This window comes from Trichosurus vulpecula, chromosome 4, assembly GCF_011100635.1.
Source record: "Trichosurus vulpecula isolate mTriVul1 chromosome 4, mTriVul1.pri, whole genome shotgun sequence".
Lineage (NCBI taxonomy): Eukaryota > Metazoa > Chordata > Mammalia > Diprotodontia > Phalangeridae > Trichosurus > Trichosurus vulpecula.
Genome location: NC_050576.1, coordinates 341966436 through 341988861, shown reverse-complemented (window position 1 = coordinate 341988861; position 22426 = coordinate 341966436). Strand labels below are relative to the sequence as shown.

The 22426-nt window shown below is 37.4% G+C and overlaps 1 protein-coding gene across 10 annotated transcripts in view; it reads left to right on the top strand.

Annotated features, from left to right (window-relative positions):
• Positions 1–22426, top strand: part of RBM26 (RNA binding motif protein 26) — a 95838-nt gene that overhangs the window by 50213 nt on the left and 23199 nt on the right. For 7 of the 10 annotated variants that reach the window (XM_036757603.1, XM_036757597.1, XM_036757602.1 and 4 more), the window contains 5 exons: positions 905–1064; positions 5612–5776; positions 6232–6363; positions 7563–7634; positions 15926–16054. In XM_036757603.1, the coding sequence (XP_036613498.1) occupies positions 905–1064; positions 5612–5776; positions 6232–6363; positions 7563–7634; positions 15926–16054 (658 nt within the window). The remainder of the gene's footprint in view (positions 1–904; positions 1065–5611; positions 5777–6231; positions 6364–7562; positions 7635–15925; positions 16055–22426) is intronic. The other 3 variants (XM_036757604.1, XM_036757599.1, XM_036757598.1) reach the window with 1 other exon arrangement.

Genomic DNA, 22426 nt, shown 5'->3' with positions numbered 1-22426 from the left:
AGGGGGAAGGCTGGGCAGTTGGGGTTAAGTGACTTGCCCAAGGTCATGCAGCTGTTAAGTGTGTCAAGTGTCTGAGGCTGGATTTGAACTCAGGTCCTCCTGACTCCAGGGCTGGTGCTCTACTCACTGTGACACCTAGGTGCCCCTATTAAAGTATTTCTATAAAGTAATAGCTTTTTTTTTAATGAAACATTTCAGAGTATGTTATCATCCAGTCTCTTGGTCATTTTTTCATGGTGAGTCTTTTGCTTGGAACTCAAAATCCATTTTCTCATGGATAAAAGTGGTATAAATGCTTGTAAGTTTCTAAGACTAGTCCATAAAGGACAGTCATATTTTAGCTGAAATCATAGTATAGTTGAACTATAGTACTATTAGTAGGTAGATCCTATTCACAGCTGGCCTGGCAGCCATAACACTAGTATAAATCTTATTTCCCTCCATCTGAATGTCGCTTTTGAGTGGAATTACCTAGCTGTTGTTAGTGAATTTGTTCTGAGTATGTATGCACGAAGCCTCTGAGATCTCAGCTTCTTCACTCAAGGTTTAGGCTTTACTGGATGAGAGAAAGTAAGAATTGTAGCAGGGCTGGGAAAGTCATTATGTGTTGTGTGTGAAAACTTTTTTTCTTTTTGGAAGTGAGGTAGCCCGAGTAAAATCTCACTTCCCAAATACATCATAACCTAAGTCATTATGGGAATATTCAAATTGAGATACAAGAAGGCAGTGGAAGTGATAGATAATAAGGACAGTAACACATAGGGTTGGAGAGAAATCTCTTTACTTCATTGCTTTCCCTTAGCAGTATTGTTACTACTAATTCATATATTCCACCATTGAGTGTGAAATTGGATTTTAATGTCTCTTTTTTTTGCATATGAAGTAACTTTATATTTTGTTATAGGCCAAACTTTAATAGAACAAATAGCCCAGGTTTTCCGAAGAAAGTTCAGTTTGGAAATGAAAATACCAAACTTGAACTCCGGAAAGTTCCTCCAGAATTGAATAATATCAGCAAACTTAATGAACATTTCAGCCGGTTTGGAACTTTGGTCAACTTACAGGTAAGAGCTATAAAAAGATTCCATAATCTTTAGTTGTCATATTCAACTTAATCATGTTCATAGATCTGTAATCTCATTGATACTGATAATTTCCATCAGTGTAGTTTGCCATCTTTTCATTCCTTTTTTTCCTGTGCCAGATTTCTTCATTAAATCCTCCATAGTGCATCTATTTAGCCCTATGGAGTTTTTCTTTAGGACATTTTGTGGCTGTAATACTCAGTTGTTTGAGGGTTTTTTCTTCTTGATTTTGTTATATCACTTCTATAGATGGATCAAATTAATAGACAAACAGAAAGATGAACAGAACCTTTATTAAATGCTTACTATATTCTAGGCACTGTGCTAAGCATCAGAGAAACAAAACAGTTCCTGCCCTCAAGGAGCTTATGTTCTTTTTTAAAAAAATAATTAATTTTTTTAAGTTTTCAGCACTCAGTTCCACAAGTTTTTTAGTTCCAAATTTTCTTCCCGTCCCACTCCTCCACCTCCCCCCTCAAGATGGCATGAAATTTGATATAGGTTCTACATATAACTTCACATTAAATTTCTTTTCCATTAATCAGATTGTAAAGAGGAATTATAACCGATGAAATGAACCATGAGAAAGATGTAACAAAACGAAAAATAAAATAAAGTTTAACAAAAGAGAGAGAGCAAATAGTTTGCTTCAGTCGGCATTCAGATTCCGTAATTCTATCTCTGGATGTAGAGGGGAAACATCATGAGTCTTTTGGAGCTGTCTTAGAACCTTGCATTATTGAGAAGAGTCAAGTCTATCAAAGTTAGTCATCACAGAAGCAATGTGTCTGTGGTTGTGTACAGTGTCCTCCTGGTTCTGCTCCTTCCATCCATCATCAGGTCATATAAGACTCCAGGTTCTTATGAAGTCCACCTGCTCCTCATTCCTTATAGCACAATAGTATTCCGTTGCATTATACCACAGTTTGTTTAGCCATTCCCCAATTGATGGGCATTGAGGAGCTTATATGCTCATGGAGGTAGCTAAGCTAGAAAGAGCTGGGAAAGCTTGGTGGGACAGGTGAAAGAATTGGAAACTTCATTGAGTGAGCAAGATGAGGCAAAAGCTGACCAATCAGAGCAGAGAGATTCAGGGGCATTACTAGTTAGAGATGAGAAGAAGGGGGATGGGATGATTCCATTAGTGGTTGAATATCTTGGATCAGGCCAGGAAATGTTATTTCTGCCATATTTGTTTTTGATGAAGTCTTTTATGTCATATGCTGAAGTTGAGATAGTACTGGTAAAGTTACTCGTCTCCTTTGAGTCAAGTGTAATTTTTTATTTTGGAGATTGCTGCCTTTCATTGTCTAAAAGCCACATAATATCACCAGGAGAACACTGGTGTTAAAAATAGGGATGTTTCTGTCATCTTTTTGGCAGGGGGATAGCTTGAGACCATGGATAACACAGCAGTTTGTTAGATAGAGTCCGATCTTTTATTTTCCTTCTTTTCAACTCTCAACTATCGACTTATATAGATTATTGTCATCTTTTCCCCCTACAAGTTTTATGGTCTTATATAAATGAGCCAGTGGACATGCTCTTGTCCACTTGGTTTTTCCTGAAAGGCTTGCTAGGCCAATCTGTTTTTAGTGGCCATCGAACTTAATAAAGAAGACATAAGACTACTGTAATTAGCATACATATACCTGCAAATGAGTTTCTGGAGAACTGCTATTTACAGGGAGTCCCACTTCCATTTGAACTTTGGTTTTGATACATTTGGTAACCACCTTTGATGAAAATGTCTTAAGTTATTACTTGCTTTATAATTAAAAAAAAAGTAGTATTAAAGTTTCTTGAGGCTGAATATCAAGGAATCTTCTTTGAGAAGACGTGCTGTGTTCTGTTGTATTGAATACTTCAGTAATCACCTAACAGTGACCACAGTTGGGTCTTGTATTTTTTGTCTCCCAGTTAATTGTGTTAATGTGAAGACTTGGTCTACTATAAAAATCTTCTATGAAAACCTTCTTTTCCCTTTTCATATTTTGAGTAAAAATACCCTCAATAATAGTTAGTGTTTATACAGCACTTTTTTAAGGTTTGTAAAGTGGTTTGCATATGTTAACTCATTTGATTTTAACAGTGCCCTTGTGAGGTAGGTGATATTATTAAATGAGATAATATTTATAAAGCATTTAGCACAGTGCTTGGCATATACTGGGTTCTGTATAAATGCTTATTCTCTTCTTTCCCTTATTATCTCCATTTTATGGATGAGGAAACAGACAAAGAACCTAAATAATTTGCTCTCAGTCTTCTAGTGTAGTCTTGAACTGAATGGTGGAACTTACTGGATTTTTTCTTTTGTCTTTTTTATTGTTTTCATCTGGTTCCCTTTCAAATCTTGGCTGGGGCATTTTGGGTAGAGCTGGGCTCTTTCCCCCTAATTTATACCTCAAAACCCCTCAGTATTATCCATAATTCTCTTTGTAATTCCTGTCTTTGATGAATAGATGTCCTTTTTCTCATCAAAATCAGCCCTTCTTCTTATACTATTAATTCTGTCTTTTCTAGGAGTAAGGCATACTTGCAGGCCCTACCTCTATTTCAAACCAATTCTAATGAAAACTTAATTTTCAAATTTTTATCCACCTTTTGAAATAGATGTGGAAAACGTTTGTACTTTAATTAAGCTTACACCAGATGGCATCTTCAGGACTACAAAATAATTGTAGCTACTTTACATTAGACTTTCATTTCTCAATCTCTTGACTGACTTTTGGAAATATTATATGCTTAAAAATTTTTTTTCAACACTTTAGAGTTTGTGCAGTGGATAGACCTCTAGACCTGGAGAAAGGAAGACCTGAGTTAAAATTCAGCCTCAGGAAGTTACTAGCTGTATGACTCTGGGCAAGTCATTCAGCCTCTGTTCGCCTCAGTTTCCTCATCTGTAATATGGGAACAATAACAGTGCCTATCTTGAGGGATTGTTAGGAGGTTCAAATGAGATAGTATTTGTAAAGTGTTTAGCACAGTGCCTGGCACATAGTAAGTGCTATATAAATACTTATTTCCCCCCAAAACTTGGGGAAAGAGTGAATAAGCTTAGAGAGGGGAATTCAGGTATAATCATAGTTAGTTCATTTTTACTTGGTAGTGCTTAGAGCGGTCTGACAAGTTAGGTTCGACTGGAGGTCCCTGAACAAGTTCGGAGGAGGATGATAGCTTCTGAAAATTGTATATCCTAGCTTCTTCCTGAATTAAGTCTTTAAATAAATTAACAGAGGCCCTCTTTGAATTTAGTTCTCAGAATAGTAGGTACTTTTCCTCAGTTTAGAATTTCAAAGTCAACTCTAAATGGTTGTGGTTAGCTGTTATTTTGCTAGTTTGTTAGGTTTTTTGTTTTTATAGGTAATAGAAACAGAGATAGGTGCTAAGAAATGAATGTCAGCCTTCCTTTGTAGAGTTCTTATTTCTAATGTTGTAGTATATTATTTTCAAATTTGGGATATGCTCCAGCTGAAGTTTGTTATCTTTTGTTAGAAATAATTAAAAAACATCATGTAATATTTATAGGATAATTTAAAGTTGGTAACATGTTTTACATTCATTATGTCATTTGAGTTAACAGTGGTGAAACAGACTAAGAGCTTCAAATGACCTGACTAGTCACACAACTAATAAATGTCAGAGGCTGGATTCACACCGAGCTCTAGTACAGTGGTGAATATTTTATGCTTTTTACTTTAGAAATAAGAATAATAGCTCACTACATTTTCCTGCTGACATAATTGCTGTGGTCCAATTGTTTATCTTCTTTACTGACATTGAGAAAAACTTAATTGAGGGTAGAACATATATACTTGAAATGGTTTACTTTTTTGCCATAATCTGCCTTGGCAAAGTTCACATGATTACACCTTAGTATGGTTTTCGTTACATTGTTCCTGTATAAAGAGAAGCTAGATATGAGAAATTTTAGAAGAAGCTTATCTAAAAGACACTGATGTTTTTATCTTTATAACTAAGGGAGAAATCTTGTCCTTGTGTGAGGAATATTGGACTTGGAGGCAGAAGTGATGAATCCAAGTATTGGGTCTGTCACTTAACCTAGTGTACAGTGTTATGTGAGGGAGGTTATTCGTAAACTGCCAGGGACTGTGAAATAAATGTAGTACCTTCCTACCTCTGCAATCTTATTTCGTATTACTCTCCTCACATATTCTTTGTTCTAATTGAACTGGATTTACCTGTTTTTCTGTGTACTGGACATTCCATCTCTCTTATGTGCCTTTGTACAGACTGTCCTTCCTTCCTGAACTGCACTCCCTCCTCACTTCAGCTCAATAGGACCCCTAGCTTCCTTATAGTTTTGTTATTTGCTAATGTATACATGTTTTATTGTACCCCTTCCTTCTTATAGACAACGATGGTTTTGTTATTATCTCTCTCTCCTTTGTGTCTAGATCAGTACTTGCTAGGAGTAGGAACTTGATAAATGTTTGGTCGGTTGAATTGTGAGCTGTTTAAAGGGATTTGTTTAAAATGTCCTTGTTTTTCATTTTCCATTTTAGGTTGCCTTTCATGGTGATCCTGAAGGTGCACTTATCCAATTTGCAACATATGAAGAAGCAAAAAAAGCAATCTCTAGTACAGAAGCAATTTTGAATAATCGTTTTATTAAAGTCTATTGGCACCGAGAGGGGGCTGCCCAGCAACTGCAGACAGCTTCCCAGAAAGTAAGAGGAAAATTGTTTGGGTGAAACAGTTGTTTGCTGTTTAATTTCTACATGTACTTAGAAACCCAGGTGGGAGGGAGACTTCCATCTTTATAATAGGTCTGTAACATGAAGATAATGTTGGGGGCATATTTTTAAAAATCTTATTTTCTGGCAAATCATCTTGGTTGATTAATTTTGTCCAGATAAGACCACAGTTTCTTCTAGCTTTTTAAAAGGAAACAAAAGGTTTTAGGGGAAAAGATCTCTAGGCATTTTTCTTCACCTGTATAAATAAGTATTAAATTTTTTGTTACTGAACTTTAGACTTGCTCCCAAAGCTTTTACAACTGTGAACAAAATTTGAGTGTATAATTAAGCATGTCATAATTTGAAGGTCTTTGTGTGCTCATTTTTTTTCTCAATGCTAATCACCTTCAGATTAACTGTTTAAAATTTTTTTTTGTTTTTGTTAGGTTATACAACCATTAGTCCAGCAACCCAGTTTACCTGTTGTGAAGCAGTCTGTGAAAGAACGATTAGGTCCAGTACCTTCAAGTAATATTGAACCCGCAGAAGCCCAGAGTGCTAGTACAGATATTCCTCAGGTATCCCCTATTGATTAAAATGACAATTTTTAATTTGTTTTTTTTTTAAATTATGCATTCTTATTTTAACCAGATTAAATACAGGTAGTCTGGAATTTCCACAAAAGCTTCCTACTAGATGTAATTCAATTTTGGTTAGTATTGCCATCTAAAATCCAAATTAAGGCTATAGGAATCCCTCCCTTTGTGAAATAGCAAAGTTTTCTGGGAAGTAAAATTCTGTTAATTTCTTATTCAATTTAAAATTTTGTCATGTGTTATCATTGAAAATTTATTAGTGAACTAAATAAATTTTCAGGGAGGATTTAAAGATAGACAGTAGCATGCTCTCTTTTGTATTGTAGTAGTTAGCCTTTTCAGAAGTTTGCATCAGCTTTCCTGCTCTGACATCTCCCTATTTACCTGCCTGCCCCCAACCTGGATCATGTGAATTTTCCCCCTACATGCAGAGTCTTGGTGATTCTCTTTTTATCTGCAGTTCTAATAATTGGTCTTACAGCTCTCTTTGTAGGGTTCAGTGTTTGTACTATCTAATTGGTCCATATTATGATACCCCATTAAATTTATTGAAGATACTGTAATCTGAAAATACCTTAAGTGTCTGATAATAGTTTAACTAGCCATTCCTTGTGTCTTCAGAACAAAGGATTTTGGGGGAATTTTGAATGTTTAATCAAATTATAGAATTAGGTATGAAATTGCCCAGTTGAATACAGAGCATATTTACATGGGTTTAAGAAAAGAACATTTTATCTGGGAACAAAATTTTTTTAAAAGTTTTAAAGCATATTAAAACATTATGAATTTTAAAAATTTGCTATTTAAAACAATTAGTCAATTTAACAGCATAGAATCATAGAACCATAGATTTCTAGAGCCAAATGACCTAAAAGATTTAATAATCCAGGCTCCTCATTTAATATTTTTAATTTTCAGTGATTGATTATAATGCATGCTAGTTTTTTTGTTTGTGTTCTTCCCCCATAATTTATTAGAAACTTCCAAAATACTCTTTCTCTTCTGAAAAAAAAAAAAAGCAAAATAAAACACCATAAGCATTGTTAGTACCTTCACTCATACTAGTTAAGTTCAGTATGGATTAATAGATTTTAAACAGTGGCAAACAAAATGTTCATAAATCCCAACAGAATTATGTATGCTTGGGGAAACACTGAATGTGTTCATTTTAATTTTTTTAGAATGTAACTAAGTTATCTGTGAAGGACAGGTTGGGTTTTGTATCAAAGCCATCTGTTTCAGCAACTGAAAAGGTAAGAAGAATAGCATGATATGTTTATTTTGGCTTCCTTATTGTTTTCAGTTATGATTTCAGGTGGCATCTTGATTTTTTTTTTAAAAAAGTGTATGCTTTTCCCTTGTGTCTAGAAGCTATTGTTTCATTGTACTTTTTAGTCTCAATTTTCTTTTAAAATTTTTTTAATGTCAATTCCATGAAAAAAAAAAGTAACTCATTTGTTTTTTTTTCTTTTTGCATCCAGCTTTTAAAATACTTTTCTCCCACTCTGTACGTCCCCTGTTCTTTCTCTGTCTTCACTGTAGTTTCATCATCCACTAGATGTATGACCTTGGGCAGGTCAGTTAACCTCTCAGAACCTCAACGTTATCATCTATATAAGGGGGATAATAAAAATTAAATTCTGTACAGTCTAGGGTGTCTTTAAGGAAGGCACTTTGAAACATACTGTAAGCCAGACTATTGATATAGGATGCTGTTACTCTCTTATCTTTTCCTCATAAGAAGTGTTCTAAAATATCATTGATAACTTCTTTGTATCTGTACATAAACCATTGACTTGTTGAATTAAATTCATCATTTTAAGTACAAGGAAAATCAGAATGACAGAATTGTTAGAGTGTTTTATTCCTTGACAGGTGTGGCCTCTGACATAGACATAGTCTATGTCTCTGAATTTGCACTTAAATTGCTCCTCTAGGATTTGAAATTACAGCTGAGTCTTGATGTCCAGTTTGTGTTCTGATCTCTTAAGATAATAGAATTTTAGGCCTGAGGTTGTCTTATCTACCTCATTTTATACAGTAAAGAAACCAAAGTTCACAGATCAGAGAATTGTTAAGGGACTTGCCTAAGTCACGTAGCTAGTTAGTTGAGAGAGCCGAAATGGTAATACTCAGGTCTCCTGATTATTAGTCTTGTCTTCTCTCTCCCATACAGCTAAGAATATTTATTGAATCTCTAGGTTACTCTACTTCTCTCCATTTCTGGCTATTCTTGAATTTGCCATTCCCAAGAAATTGGTATTCTTTTAATGACCAACTGGACTTTGCAAGATCATACTCATCCTCTTCTCTCAGATGATCTATTCCTCCCACATTTCTGATCTCTGTTAGTGGTATCATTGTCTAAGGTACAAAAAGCTTCCGTGCCTTGGTATAATTTTTAATTCATTCTCCTCATTTCCTATCACTTGTCTAGTTCGGTTGTTCTTTGTTTGAAAGTATCTTTGACTTAAACACCATTTCCTCTTATACCTCCCCTACAAAGTCTTCCTTTCATTACATCTGGATTATTGCTGTAGCTTCCTAAATCTTACCTCTCCACCCCCTTCCCTCCAAGTATTAGCCTTCCTATTGTGTACTGTTTAACTGTGCCAGATTTATTTTCCTTAATCAACACTTTACTTTGTTTTAAATCTTCTTTGTGCAAATCTAAATGACTATTTCTTATTGCATTAAAATTTATATTCTTTCTCATGGCTTCTATAATTGGATCTGGCATATCTAGTCAAGTTCTTTTTCATTAATTAGCCTCCATATTCTCACTGTATATTGAACATGCTTTTTTATTTCTACCTCTGTCTATTCACTTGGGTCATTCTCCTTTTAATTTTTTTTCTACTTTATCCAAATCTAGTCATCTACTTAGGAGATGGAGCCTTCTTTAACTAGCCCTGCCTGTTCTGGTCTTCCCTTCTATCCTGTCCTCAGAACTTCTGCAGCATTTAATAATATTGCCTTGTATCATAAACTGTTCTTTATAAAGGTTAGCTTTGTTTGTCCAGCTGTATTCTAGGCTCCTGAAGAGTGAGAATCATATTATGTTTCTTTACAAGGGAGCCTAGTATAATGTTTAGTACATATTAAGCACTCAGTAAATACTTGTTTATTGATTGCAGATGATCAGACAAGATTTCTAATTCAGAAATCTTCAGGATTACTTCTCTTGATTATCAGGCATTTGATTAGGCTGAAAATCTAACTAAAGCTAATTTGTATTTAAATAGTTCACCTTCATTCTGCATTGTATGAACTACAAATTTGTCAAAAAACTATGCAAATAGGATAAACTAAAATTTCCTTTGTCATTTTTCCCCTCCATTTCCCAAGGAAAGAGTGTAAACAGAATCCAGCTGAAAATATTATATGTTTCTAAGAGAACAAATTTCAGCTTGTGAAAAATTATGTATTTACCCTATTTACCTTACCTGGTAACTCTGAAAGTTCCATGAATTATTCATACTAGGTACTACTCACATTAGTGAAACATGCCTTTTTATTGTCACAGCATCTTGGGGCTAGAAGAGACCTCATAGATTGTGGATAGAAGTCCCCCACTTATAGCTTCCCTGATAAGTACTTGTCTAGCCTTTGCTTAAAGATTCCCCATCTACTACCTTTCAGGGAAGCTTATTCTTCTTTTGGACAGTTTTATTGTTTTAATTGTTAGATCGTGGGGCTTTTTTTTTAAAAATTGAACCAGAAACATACCTTTCTGCAATGGAAAATGCAGAGATTGTTTTTTCCAAATTTTACAAAAGTCAGTTAGACTTTATGTATCTTTTTCTCTTTAGTTCTACCATTTACATTCTGGGTAGAAACTAGCATAGAAAGAGCAACAGAGAGATGGAGAATAGCAGACATAAAATAATTTCATCAGTCCAAGCTCTAAAAAACAAATTACTATGATTCTTTCAAACATTAAGGTCATGCAGTGGCTTCAATTTGGAGAAGGCTTTTAATTAGCCATCGTTAACATGATTTAACATGTTTGTGATACATCAGTTATAGTTTGATGTGTGTTACTGTTGTTGATGTAATCAATTTTTACACTACATTTATAGGACTTCTATAACTGCAGTATGTTGTAATGGAAAGATACCTGTATTGGAACTGACTTCTACTGCCCTCTCTTACCTTGTGTTTTCAGTTTGTAACTAGGGGGATAATAATAAGCTGGAGGCATAAGGGTATAGTGGCAAGAGAGCTGGCCTCAGAGTCAGGAAGATCTGAATTCAAGTCCAGTCTTTAGCACATACTGACCATGCTCTACTGAGCATGTGACTGAGCATGCGTCCTAGGCAGCTTTCTTAAGAGTAAGAGAAGAGTTGCTGATGTGATTTGCCAGATGGACTTTTTCTCACCTCCCTACATCAACAAAATCAGGTTTGCTCCAAAAAGGTAACCAAAAACAAAGACAAAATAAATTTCTGCTATTTTCAAAGGATTGTAATGAGGAAAGCAATATATTAACTAAAGTGCTGTATATATAAATTTCACCTTGATCTATCATGAACAAGCTGTATCACTTTGGCAAGTGAGCTGATTACTGTGGACTTCGTTTTGCTCTTCTAGAAAGTGAACGGGGATGAGTGGATGATCTTACCATAAAGGGACCTTGAGCTCTAAAATTCTATGAACATACCTGTTATGCATAGTAGCGTATCTATATGGAAAGAGTTGCTTTTAGCATGTTATTTTGAATCAGGATAGAGCTGGGACAGAGCTCCCTGGACAGGGAACTCTACTAATGCAGATTGGCAGCTTTTCTGCAACTTGGTGTTTTTCCTTCTAATTAACAAGCATCTACTCCTCATTTCTTCTCTTTCTCATCCTTCAGAAAATGAAACAAAACCCTGTGCAGCAAATATACATAATCAAGCAAAACAAACCCCTATCTTGCCCATGTCCAAAAATACATGTCTTAAACCTACATATCACCTCTCTGTCAGAATGTGAACACTGTATTCTATATCATTGGTCTTCTGGAATCATGGTTGATCATTGTGCATTGATTACAGTTCTTAACTCTATGAAAAGTGTTCATTTTCATAATATTATAGTAGAAATTGTTTTCCTGGTTCTGTTCACTTCATTTTGCATTAATTCAGAGTTAGATTCAAGTTTCACCTGCTTCCCTCACCCCTTATGTGTTTGTATAGATTTCTACTTGCACTCCTTTACATTATCTGACAAAATAAGTCCTCTCCACCCCAATCCTTCCTTCTCTAGTTTGTCCCTTTTTCTTTTCCCTTTCCTTTCTTTTGAGGTCATTGCAACGTAACAAGTCACCTGAATGTACTCCATCTTACTTGGTTCCTTCTATCCTATCAACATTATTGTTCTTAGGGCATACTAAGAATAATGTATATCACCCTTCCCTCTCCATTAGAATACAAACACTTTTTCCTCATAAAGTCTTTTCTAGATGTTTTGTATTTACTTCTTATGTTTCTTTTATTCTATGTTTTCATTTCCAAATTTCTATTCAATTCTGGTCTTTACATTAGGAATACTTGGAGAATTTCTCTGTTTCATTAAAATTACATTTTCCCCATTGTAGAATGAAGTTCAGTTTGGTTGTAAGCCTATATCTTGTGCCTTTTGGACTATTATTCCATGCATTCTACTCCTTTCTAGTAGTATTTGCTAAATCTTGTATGATCCTGACTGTGGTTCCTTGGTACTTGAACTCTTTCCTTTTGCCTGCTTGTAGTATTTTTCTTTCATCTAGAGCAGGGCTGTGCAACCTGCAGCTATAAGCAGCTTGTGGGTACCCCAAAGGATTTCCGGCCCCTCGAGAAAAATGTAGAGGATGTTTTCTTCTACATTTTTCTCGAGAGGGTGGAAATCCTTTGGCATGTTGTCAGCAGCCCATAGGTCGCAGGTTGTGCAGGCCTGATATAGAGAACCTGGATTTTTGACTATCACATTCTTGGAAGTTTCCATTTTGGGATTTCTTTCTGGTTCTAAGATATCTGAGTACTTATGATTTCATGAAATATGAAGTCTGGACTCTTTTTTTGGTCCTGGGTTTCAGGTAACTCAGTAACTCTTAAATTATTTCTCCTTGATCAGTGTTTTTAATATGAATATCATACTTTTTTTTTTCTATTGCTTGACTTTGTTTTAATATTTCTTGTTCTCTCATAGAATTGTTAATTTTTGTTTGGTCCATTCTAATTATCAGGGACACTGTTACTTGGATAAGGTTTTGTACTTTTTCTTCTAAGTAGCTAACTCTCTTTCCAAATCTCCTAGATAGCTCTCATTTCTTTTCCAGTTCTTTCCTTTATTGCTCTCATTTCATTTGTCCTATTTTTAAATTCTATTTTAAGAAGTCTTACATAATTTCTTTTAATAATTCTAATTATTCTTATAGGCAAGATAGATTTTTCTTTGAGGTTTTGCTTATAGGTGTTTGGAAATTATTCTACTCTTCTGCATCTGTGCCATGGGCATCCATGGTCTCATAATAGTGCTTTATCTTTTTTGTGTGGTTATTCTTCCACTGATATGTTCTGGACAACTTGGTCTTGCTAACTGGGAAGCTCTGAGGGTGGATACTCTGAGGGACCTTTTTGTTCCCCAGCTGCTTTCCTGGGAGGGGAAAGGATTATGTCCACAATCTTTTCTGGGAGAAATAAAGCTTGGGATTCTAGACACTGAGTTTGGACTCCTGGGCCTTCTTGGTGACCACCACTGCTGGCCTGGGTAGGGCCTAAGTCTGAGGTCAGCTCTCAAGCATCCCTGTGCTTCTGCCCTACCTCCAGGCCCTGGATGCTGAGTTAGAGTTCTTAGCCCCTATGGAAGGCTTGTCTAACTGGGAGGCTCTGGGTGCTAAGTCTGAGCTCCTGGGCCCTCTAGAAGATCCAACTCTGCTGGCCTGGTCTGGGACTGAGTCCAAGGTCAGCTTTGGGCATTTCTGTACTTCTAGTCTTGCTCTGGGCCCTTAACATCATATCTGCAATATAGACCTCTCTGGGAGACAACCTGTAAGAGTGCCTTAGCTTGGGCCTGCCTGATCCTGGGCCCTCTGGGAAACCCAGCATTGCTGGCCTAGGCAGGGAACCTTGGTCTGAGAAAAACCTTGGGTATCTCTGCCCTGCTGGCCTAGCTCAGGCCCTGAGTGCTTTGTTCACATTCTCTGCCTTCTTGGAGTTTTGTGCTGCTGATCTAACTCTGGGTTCTGGGCACTGAGTCTGGGCTCTTGACCTTCTGGGAGACCCTTGCTTTTGGTCTGGGCCAGGGCCTGAGTCAATGATCAGCTCTGGGTGTCCTGCTCTGTTGGCCTAGCTCTGAGCCCCGAAAACTAAGTCTATAATCCTAACCCACTACTATTCCACAGTTCCTGTTCTGGTCACTTGTTTATAGGTCACATTTGTGATCTTGGTCTGGAAAAACAATGTTTTGTAGTTTTTCTGTTTCCTAACCACTTCTGGATCTGGCATTCTTCTTAGCTCAATGGAATAGTTTTGGCAGGAGCTGGGCTGCACTCCTCCTCCTCTGCCCTCTTGGCAGGTCTCCTCTCCAACTTAACAGTCTTAAAAGAGTTGCCTAGAGCAGTCAGTGAAAGGTGATTTACTTGCCCAGGGTCACACTGCCAGTGTATGCTAGAAGCAGTATAGAAACCCAGGTCTTCTTAGTTTCAAGGCCAGTTTTCTCTGTCTGCCATGCCATGCTTCATCACTTTATAATGAGTACGGTTTTAAAATAGCATGCCTACATATTGTAGTCATATTGATGTTTGCAACAGAGGCATATTTGCTTATGAAAATGTTATGCTTCCTTATTTTAATGTGATAGTGATAATGAAAAGGTAATATGCATATGGTACTTTTATGACTTAATTTGAATTAAACTTTTATTGTGTTAAATTCAGTATTTGCAGAATACTGTTTTCCTCACTTTTCTTCAAGAGAACAACTAGATTTCTTTTCTTTCACAAGTTATTGTTGCATGGTTTACCTGAATCAGGTGTAGGTGATCCTTTTCCTACTGCGGGCACTGCATGGAGGAGAACCTAGCACTCTGCCAAACTGAAGCAAAAAATATGTAATTGGTTTTGGAGGACAAAAATGTTCCATGAACCTACCTGATTTAAAAAATTTGAACAAATTATGCCCCAGATATTTAAAATACACACAACAAATACATACCACAAACATTAAAAAAAATATATTTCACTTCATATCATGGCTACTGGGGAATGTAAAGGAAGGGGAAAAAAAGGAAAAGAGGGAGAAGAAAAGTAGATTAATTACTACAAAATAAAAGAAATAGGCATGAAGCAAAAGAAGTAGGAGGAGAAGATAGTTGGTTGGAAGGTATTAGTAAATTAGTAAATTTCACATCACCCTCAGCATCCTCTCTCATGAATTTCTGGAATACAAATTAGTCAAAACCATAGCGTGATTTAAGATCTCTCTGAAAAGGAGACAAAATGCTACTAAGGAAGTTGGGGAAATGTTCTTTATTACTTCAGCTTTCATCTCACTACCTCACCCTCCTTTCCATCACCTGAGGATATATTGTGTTCCTAGGAATTTAGAAGTAGTAAGTGCTACTACCGTTGTTAAGGAAAAAAAATATATTAGCAGAGTAATGATAGGAGTTCTTTATTTCCACTCACTGCCCTTGACTTACCTTGTGATCTTTTGGGTGTTGCTGCTTCTGTTCCTTAGATATATTAAATTAGCCTATGAGATAGTCTTCTAGGCCTTTTCTGTTATTTTACATCAAGAACTGTAGAATTAGTATATCCATAAGAAAGGGGAAATTATTTGACTGCTCATCGTTTCTGAATCTAAAATGAAGTATATATAGTCTTGAAGTTGTGATCTTTTTCTTTTTAAGGGACAACGGCCAGATCAATAGTAACTTAATATTTAATTCACACATTTCAGGACTGCACTTGATTAGATATATTTCTCCTAATGAAGCCTTTTAAAAAAGACTGAGTTAATGTTTTTTACCACTAGTGACACAGAATAAATTTGATCCCTAATTTCATTTGACTATAGTATAATTAATGCTAATCAGCAAACAATAAACAGAAAATCTATAAATAGTATCTGACATGTAATTCAATTTTAATAGAGTACACATGGCTATACTTTATTTCAAGATTATAATTGTAGTTTTAGATGTCATTTGAATGAAGGTTTTCAGTAATTCATATAGTGATCAGACTTTTTTGCCTTGAAATTGTGCTTTCCTTATTTCTCCCTGCACGGTTGAGCCAGGGGGCGGGGGGTGGGGGGGTGGGTCTGGAGGAGTGGAGAGGGACAGCAATCTGCTTATGCTTGGGTAAGAGTCTTGTAAAATTTCTTATTTAAGGAAAATACTAGTCATTTTTCTTTATCTTAAAACTGTTTAATGTGAAATTTGTGTTAATATGATTTGTCAGTGATATTACAGTTTAGATATCTGAGATACTCATTTTAAAATGGAACATTAAAATGCAGTCGAAGTGTTTTGTAGGAAACAACAGACACAAGAGAAAATAATTAATTTGTGTTGTTAGGTGTTGTCCACTTCTACCGGCCTCACAAAAACAGTGTACAATCCAGCTGCTTTGAAAGCTGCGCAGAAATCCTTACCTGCTGTTTCCATCTCTACATTAGATAACAGCGAAGCACAGAAAAAAAAACAGGTAAATTAAGATGTTGCAAAAGATTTGTTTGTAGAAAGCATCTTTATGATTGGTTTTTATATTCATTTTCTTAGGCCTGATTAGGACAGTAGGACCAAAAAAAAAGCCTTCTTAATTAGTGTGTAGATCTTGGGCAAGTCAGTTTCTTTAGAAAACATTAGTTTTGATGAACTTGCCAATGAAGTACATCTTTATATTTTCCATCTAGCATAGGATCATAGATTTAGAGTTAGAAGGGTTATCAAGTTGAACCCCGTTTTAGAATTAAAGTCTTCTTGACTCCAGGTCCAGTGCTCTATCCCTTTTATACCACATTGCAAACAATAATCAGCTAGTATTTAGTAAGTACCTAATATGTGCTAGGTACTATGGTTATAAGTACAAATTTCAAAACAATGGCAGCCTGCAGTGAACTTATCTTCTGATTGGGAAAACAGGTTCATATAAAATCTGTACAGCAACATACATATATACACACAAAATAGTTAAATATAAGGTACTTTGTAAGGGAGATCATTAATAATTGAGATATGTGTGGAGAACTGGAAAAGTCATGTAGAAGATTGTGCCTCACTTAGACCTGACAGGAAGAATAGGACTCTGAGGTAGTGGTAAGAATGAGGTTGTATATTCCAGTTCATGAGCATGAAGATGGAAAATGGACTGTCTTGTGTGAAGAAGAGAGAGACAGTCATTTTGGCTTGATTGTAACATTAAGGACCTACTATGTTTCATGCACTGTGCTAAGATCTGGCAATGCAAAGAAAGGCAAAAGATAGTCAACTCTCAAAGACTCATAGTCTAGTGGGGGAGAGAACATGTAAATAGCAGTGTATGAGTAAGATTTATTCGGGATAAATTGGAGATTATCAACAGTACGGATGGAACAACACAGATGGAAAGTACTAGTATTGAGAAGGATCAGAAAAGGTTTCTTACACAAGGTGGGATCTTAACTGGGACTTGAAGAAAGACTGGAGGTGGGGATAAGAGAACATTCCATGAAGGAAGAACAGGCAATGAAAATGCCTGGGGTCAGGAGATGGAATATTTTGTTTGAAGAAGGGCCAAGAGGCCAGTGTCACTGATCAGATCAGGGATTAGGTAGGGGACAGGTGGGGAGGGGTCAGTTGAAAAAAAAAAAACTGGAAAGGTAGAGAGGGACCATATTATGTGGGCATTGAATGCCTGTCAGAGGATTTTATGTTTGATCTTGAGGTGAAATGGAGCCACTGGAATTTATTTGGGTGGATTGAGAAGGGTGACATGTTGAGATGTGTGCTTTAGGAAGATCACTTTGACATTGAGTGGAGGATGGGGGGGAAGAGAGAAGAGATTTGGATCAAGCAACAAGACACGCTAGCAGGCTAATTCTGTTTTATAATCCAGGCATGATGAAATGAGAGCTTGCACCAGGGTGATGACAGTGTCAAAGAACAGAGGGGGGCATGCATGAGGGACGGTAGGAATATGGAAGTGGCTTGACTAGGTGACACTTTGGATGTGGTGCTGTAATAGAGAGTGAGGAGTCAAGGGTGACACCCAGCTTGTTAGCCTGAATGACTGGGAGGATGGAGGTACCTTCAACAATAATAAAGGAATTAGGAAGAGGAGAGGGTTTGGGGAAGAGAGAACAATTTCTCTTGAAGGTGTTAAGTTTGAGATGAACACAAGACCTTCTGTTTGAGATGCTTTAATAGTCAGGGAAGTGAGACTGGAGGTCAGCAGAGATCTTAGGGTTGATTAAGTAGATTGGAGAAACATCAGCATAGAGGTGAATCCATGAAAGCTAATAAGATTGAGAAGAGGAGAGGGCCCAGGATAGCCTTGTGGGTACCCAGGCTTAGCAACTGTGATCTGAATGAAGATTCCCCCAAAGGATTCTAAGAAAGAGTAGTCAGATTAGTAGAAGAAGAGAGAAATGTCACAAAAGCCTCATGAGAAAAAAGTATTAAGGAGAAGAGGGCGATCAGCAGTGTCAGAGGCTGCAGAAAGGTTGAAGATTAATAAAAGGTAGTTTAATTTGGCAATTAACAGATCATTGATAACTTTGGAGACAATAGTTTCTGTTGAATAACATGGTCGATATCCAGACCAAAAGTAGGTAAGAACAGATTGAGAGGAAAGAAAGTGGAAACACCTATTGAAATGGCTTTCTCAAAGACTTTAGCCACAAAAGGGAGGAGGAATCTGAGGCAGTAGCTAGTGGGGTTTATTTGATCAAATGAAGGTTTTTTGAGGATACAAGAGATAAAGACATGTTTGTAGGCACTGGGGAAGTAGAGAGTAGATGGGGAGAGATTTGGAGATAAGTGAGAGAATGGGGTTGATAGAGTAGGCAGTCTACTGTAGGTGACATGAGTTCACTTTGACTTGTAGCCTGGCAAGAAGGATCACCTCATCATGAGAGAGAGAAGTGAAGGAGGAGACAATGGCAAAATGCATCTGGGGAGAAGTGGGATCTCTCAGTGAATAGTCTTGTTTTTCAGTGAAGCATAAGAAAAGGTTTTCTTAGCTGAGGCAGGTGAGAGGAACTATGGAAAGTTTGAGGCAGGATGAAAAGGTGTGGAAAAGCTACTGTGGTGAGTGGCATAGTGATTCAATTAGAGAAGTGTAAAAGGATTGCCTTGCTTCAGTAGGGGCCCAGTTGAGATTATGTAGCATAAGTTTGTAGTGGATTATGTCAGCAAGGTTATATAATTTTTCAACTTTATTTGGCAACACATGAGTAGGAGTGAAGACTGCCAATGGTGGAGGTAGTCCAGGTTGCTTGGCAGGGCAAGACCAGCAGTAAGATGAAAGGACACAAGGTATCTGAGAAAAGAACAATGTAGAATTGAACTGGTTCGCCAAAGAGTTTAGATAAGGAAGGAAAGTGTACCCAGTACAGAGGTTATCACGTGGTAAAGAATTTAAGAGTTAAGGGATTAGAGACTTAGTGAGGACGAAGAACAGGTTTCAGGGTAACACAGAGGGAGTGATTGTGATCACATTCGGAAGTGGAGCATTTATCAGTGATGGAAAGACCAAGAATATAATCATCTCTGTATCTAGCTGTGGTGGTATGGAGGAATAGGTCATAGGAAAGGAGCAAGTTGAGAAACCGGGAGATGAGGAAAGGTGTTTGATGGAGTATTAAAGACATATGTTGAAATCTCCTACTATAGAGAATGCTGTGAAGAGAGGTTCCTAAATGGTGGTGATAGAGGGAGAACCTAGAAGAAGCAAGGAATATTCCAACTTCTCTGTCTAGTCTGGGGAGTTGTGAGGAGGATGAGTGAAAGGGAAACTGTGTAATCAGGATGGAGCCAGGTGTCAGTAGGAACCAGAAGGTAAAAGGAATGAAAAAAGATTAAACATGAAAACAAGTTTATTTTCTATGGGAGTATTACAGAGAGCATAGTGGAAGGGCTGGATGGCTTTAGAGGATAACATTGGGGAGTTGGGTTGAGAGGGATAGGAATAAGGGAGCAGGTAAGTAGGAGGCGGAGAATGAGGTTTGAATAATGACAGTCAAGGGTTCAGAATCACTGAAATTCTCAGAAGGCATTATTGGGTGAGAGGTTGTTAGTTGTAGAGGAATGAGTTCAGGTGTATTATAAACATTGCTAGGAGTTTGACCTCAGGATTTAGTCCTCTCAGCCTGTTAGGTAGCTTATGAGGGGACAAGTTAAGAGTTGGCTGTTGGAGTGGCTTTTCTTTCCTATCCCTTCAGGTAGTCCAGGCCAAGAATGGTATTGGTTTTTCTATTCCCTGCAGGCTGGAAGGGTTCCCTGTAAGTGGGAAGAGGCCAGTCTAGGAGACCAGGCAGGCAATGGAATGGCATCTTTCTGTCTCATGGAGGCGGGAATGGTCCCCTGCAAGTGGGAAAGAGACCAATGTAGGAAACCAATACGTACTGAAATGACATCGCTTTTATGCCCTGGGAGCGGGAAGAGCCAACCTAGGAGACCAGCACACAAAGGAATCACATCTCTCTGGTCTCAAGCAGATAGGAAGAACCAGCCTGTGAGACCAGTATTCATTGGATATACACAGTGCAGGAGGGGGAATAATGTCGAATGAAGATAAAAAGATAGATTGGGGCCAGGCTGTGAAGAAATTTGAAAGCTAAACAGAGGTATTTATATTTTACTCTAGAAGTGGTGGCAAGCTATCGTAGTTGTTTGAAGAAGGGAGTCATGACTAAATTTTGCAGCATTCTACAAGATGTACTAGAGTAGTGAGAGACTTGAGGTGGGACCACCAATTAGAAGACTTACAATAAACTAGTAGATGAGAGGCAGTGAGGGCCTGAACTCAGGTGGTATATGTGACATGTGAGTGGTGAAAGGGGTCCAGTGTGAGGTGTTAGGAAATAGCAAGATTTGGTATCTGATTGGATGTATGAAGTGAGGATGGGTGAGGTGTCCAAGACAATACTGAAATTATTGATCTTTGACACTGGAAAGATAGTGGTATCTTTGCAGAAATAGGAAAGTTTGGAAGAGGGGAAACCTTAGAGGAAATGAGTTCAATTTTAAACATGTTAGATGTTTAGAATTTTAGATGTCTGGGATATCTGTTTGAAATATCCAGTAGGTGGGTCATATGGGTCTGGGAACAATAGATTGGTGAATCTTCTTCATCAGGGTGATAATTAAACTCGTGGAAGTTGATAAGATTACCATGAGAAGATAGGAGAAAAGAAGAGGGCATAGGACAGAACGCCAGGGAACATGCACAACAAGAGGGCTGTGGATGATTGAGTGATAAGCCAGTAAGATATGATGTAGATGATAAGCCAAAAAAGTGACGGAGAAGGAGCAGTCAGACTGGTAGGAAGCAGAAGGAAGACAGATTAGTGTCTCTAAAATCCAGAGAGGAGGGAGGAGACAGCAGTCAACTATGTCAGATGCAACAGATAGGATGAGAAGAATGAAGAATGAGAAAGGGCCGTCAAATTTGCAAATTAAGATGTCATTGGTAACTTTGAAGTGAACCTTTTCAGCTGACTCATGAGATTGGATGCTGGATTGACAGAGTTGAAGAATGAAGTTAGTAAGAAGAATTTGAAACAGCCAGTGTAGACAGCACTTTGAAAGACTTTGGCTGAGAAAGGGAGGAGAGAAAAGGTCATTAGCTTTAGAGGATGGCAGGGGTGATTGAAGGGTTTTTTTTTTAGCAGATAGAAGAGACTTGGGCATATTTGAAGGCATTTGGGAATGACCCAGTTGATTTAGAGAGGATGGAAATTCATGCGAAAGAGGGAGATGATTGAGTATGCAGTATGAGAGGGGGATGGCATCAAGTGCAAATGTGGAGGGGTTCACTTTGTAAAGGAAAAGGACCACCTCTTTGTCAGAGCCTGAGGGAAATGAGACTTTTCTTTGATTAAAATACATAACCAAAATGATAAGACCAAGCTTAGTAGTTTGATATTCTTAATAAATATGATTCTTAGCTTGGTTCAGTACTGTTTTACATTTACATTATTGATTTGAGTAAAAGGTATAACTAACATAGTAATTAAACTTGCAGATTTTACAAAGTTGTGAGGGATCAATGAGACACTGAAGATTATAATGACAGAATCCATATAGGATATTAAAAGGCTAGAGCATTGATCCTTAATTCAGTAGGGTTAAAAGTAAATAAAATCCTACTACACTTGGGTTCAAAAAATGAACATCACAACTACAAGATGCAGGCAGGGACATAATTATACAACAGCTTATCTGAAAAAAAATTTGGGTTTTAGTGGACTGTCAGCTCAGTATGAGTCTTGGGTTGTCTTGAGAGGCATAGCTTTCTGGAATAAGGAGGTGATCATCTCTCTGTACTCTGCCCTGTCAGACCACATCTGGAGCATTGTACTCAGTTCTGGGTGCTACAGTTTAGGAAGGACAGAGAAGCTGGAGAGTATCCAGAGGAAGGCAACCAGAAGGTGAAGGCCCTTGAGTATCGTGTCATATGAAGAGGAAGGAAGGCACAGAAGAGAAGACTCAGTGGGGACATCATAGCTGGCTTCAAGTATTTTGAAGGATTGTTCTGTGGAGGGAGGGATTTTGAACTTGTTTGAGGGCAGAACTAGAAGCAGTGGGTGGAAGTTGCAAAGAGGACAGGTCATGCTTGATATCAGGAAAAACTTGGTAACAAATAGAGCTGCCTCTAGGTGAAACAGTTTGTCAGGAGGCGGTGGGCTCTTCTCTTGAGAGGTCTTAAAGCAGTGGCTTGAAGAGTAGTATATTGGGGGTTCTCTTGATGCCTGGATTGAACTAGATAGCCAGTGTGTAGATTTTGGGATCTTGTGGACTCTTGAACCATAGTATATATACTTTGGAATTACTATACTTTATAGTTAATTTTATTTATTAAAGCTAGAATTGGCCA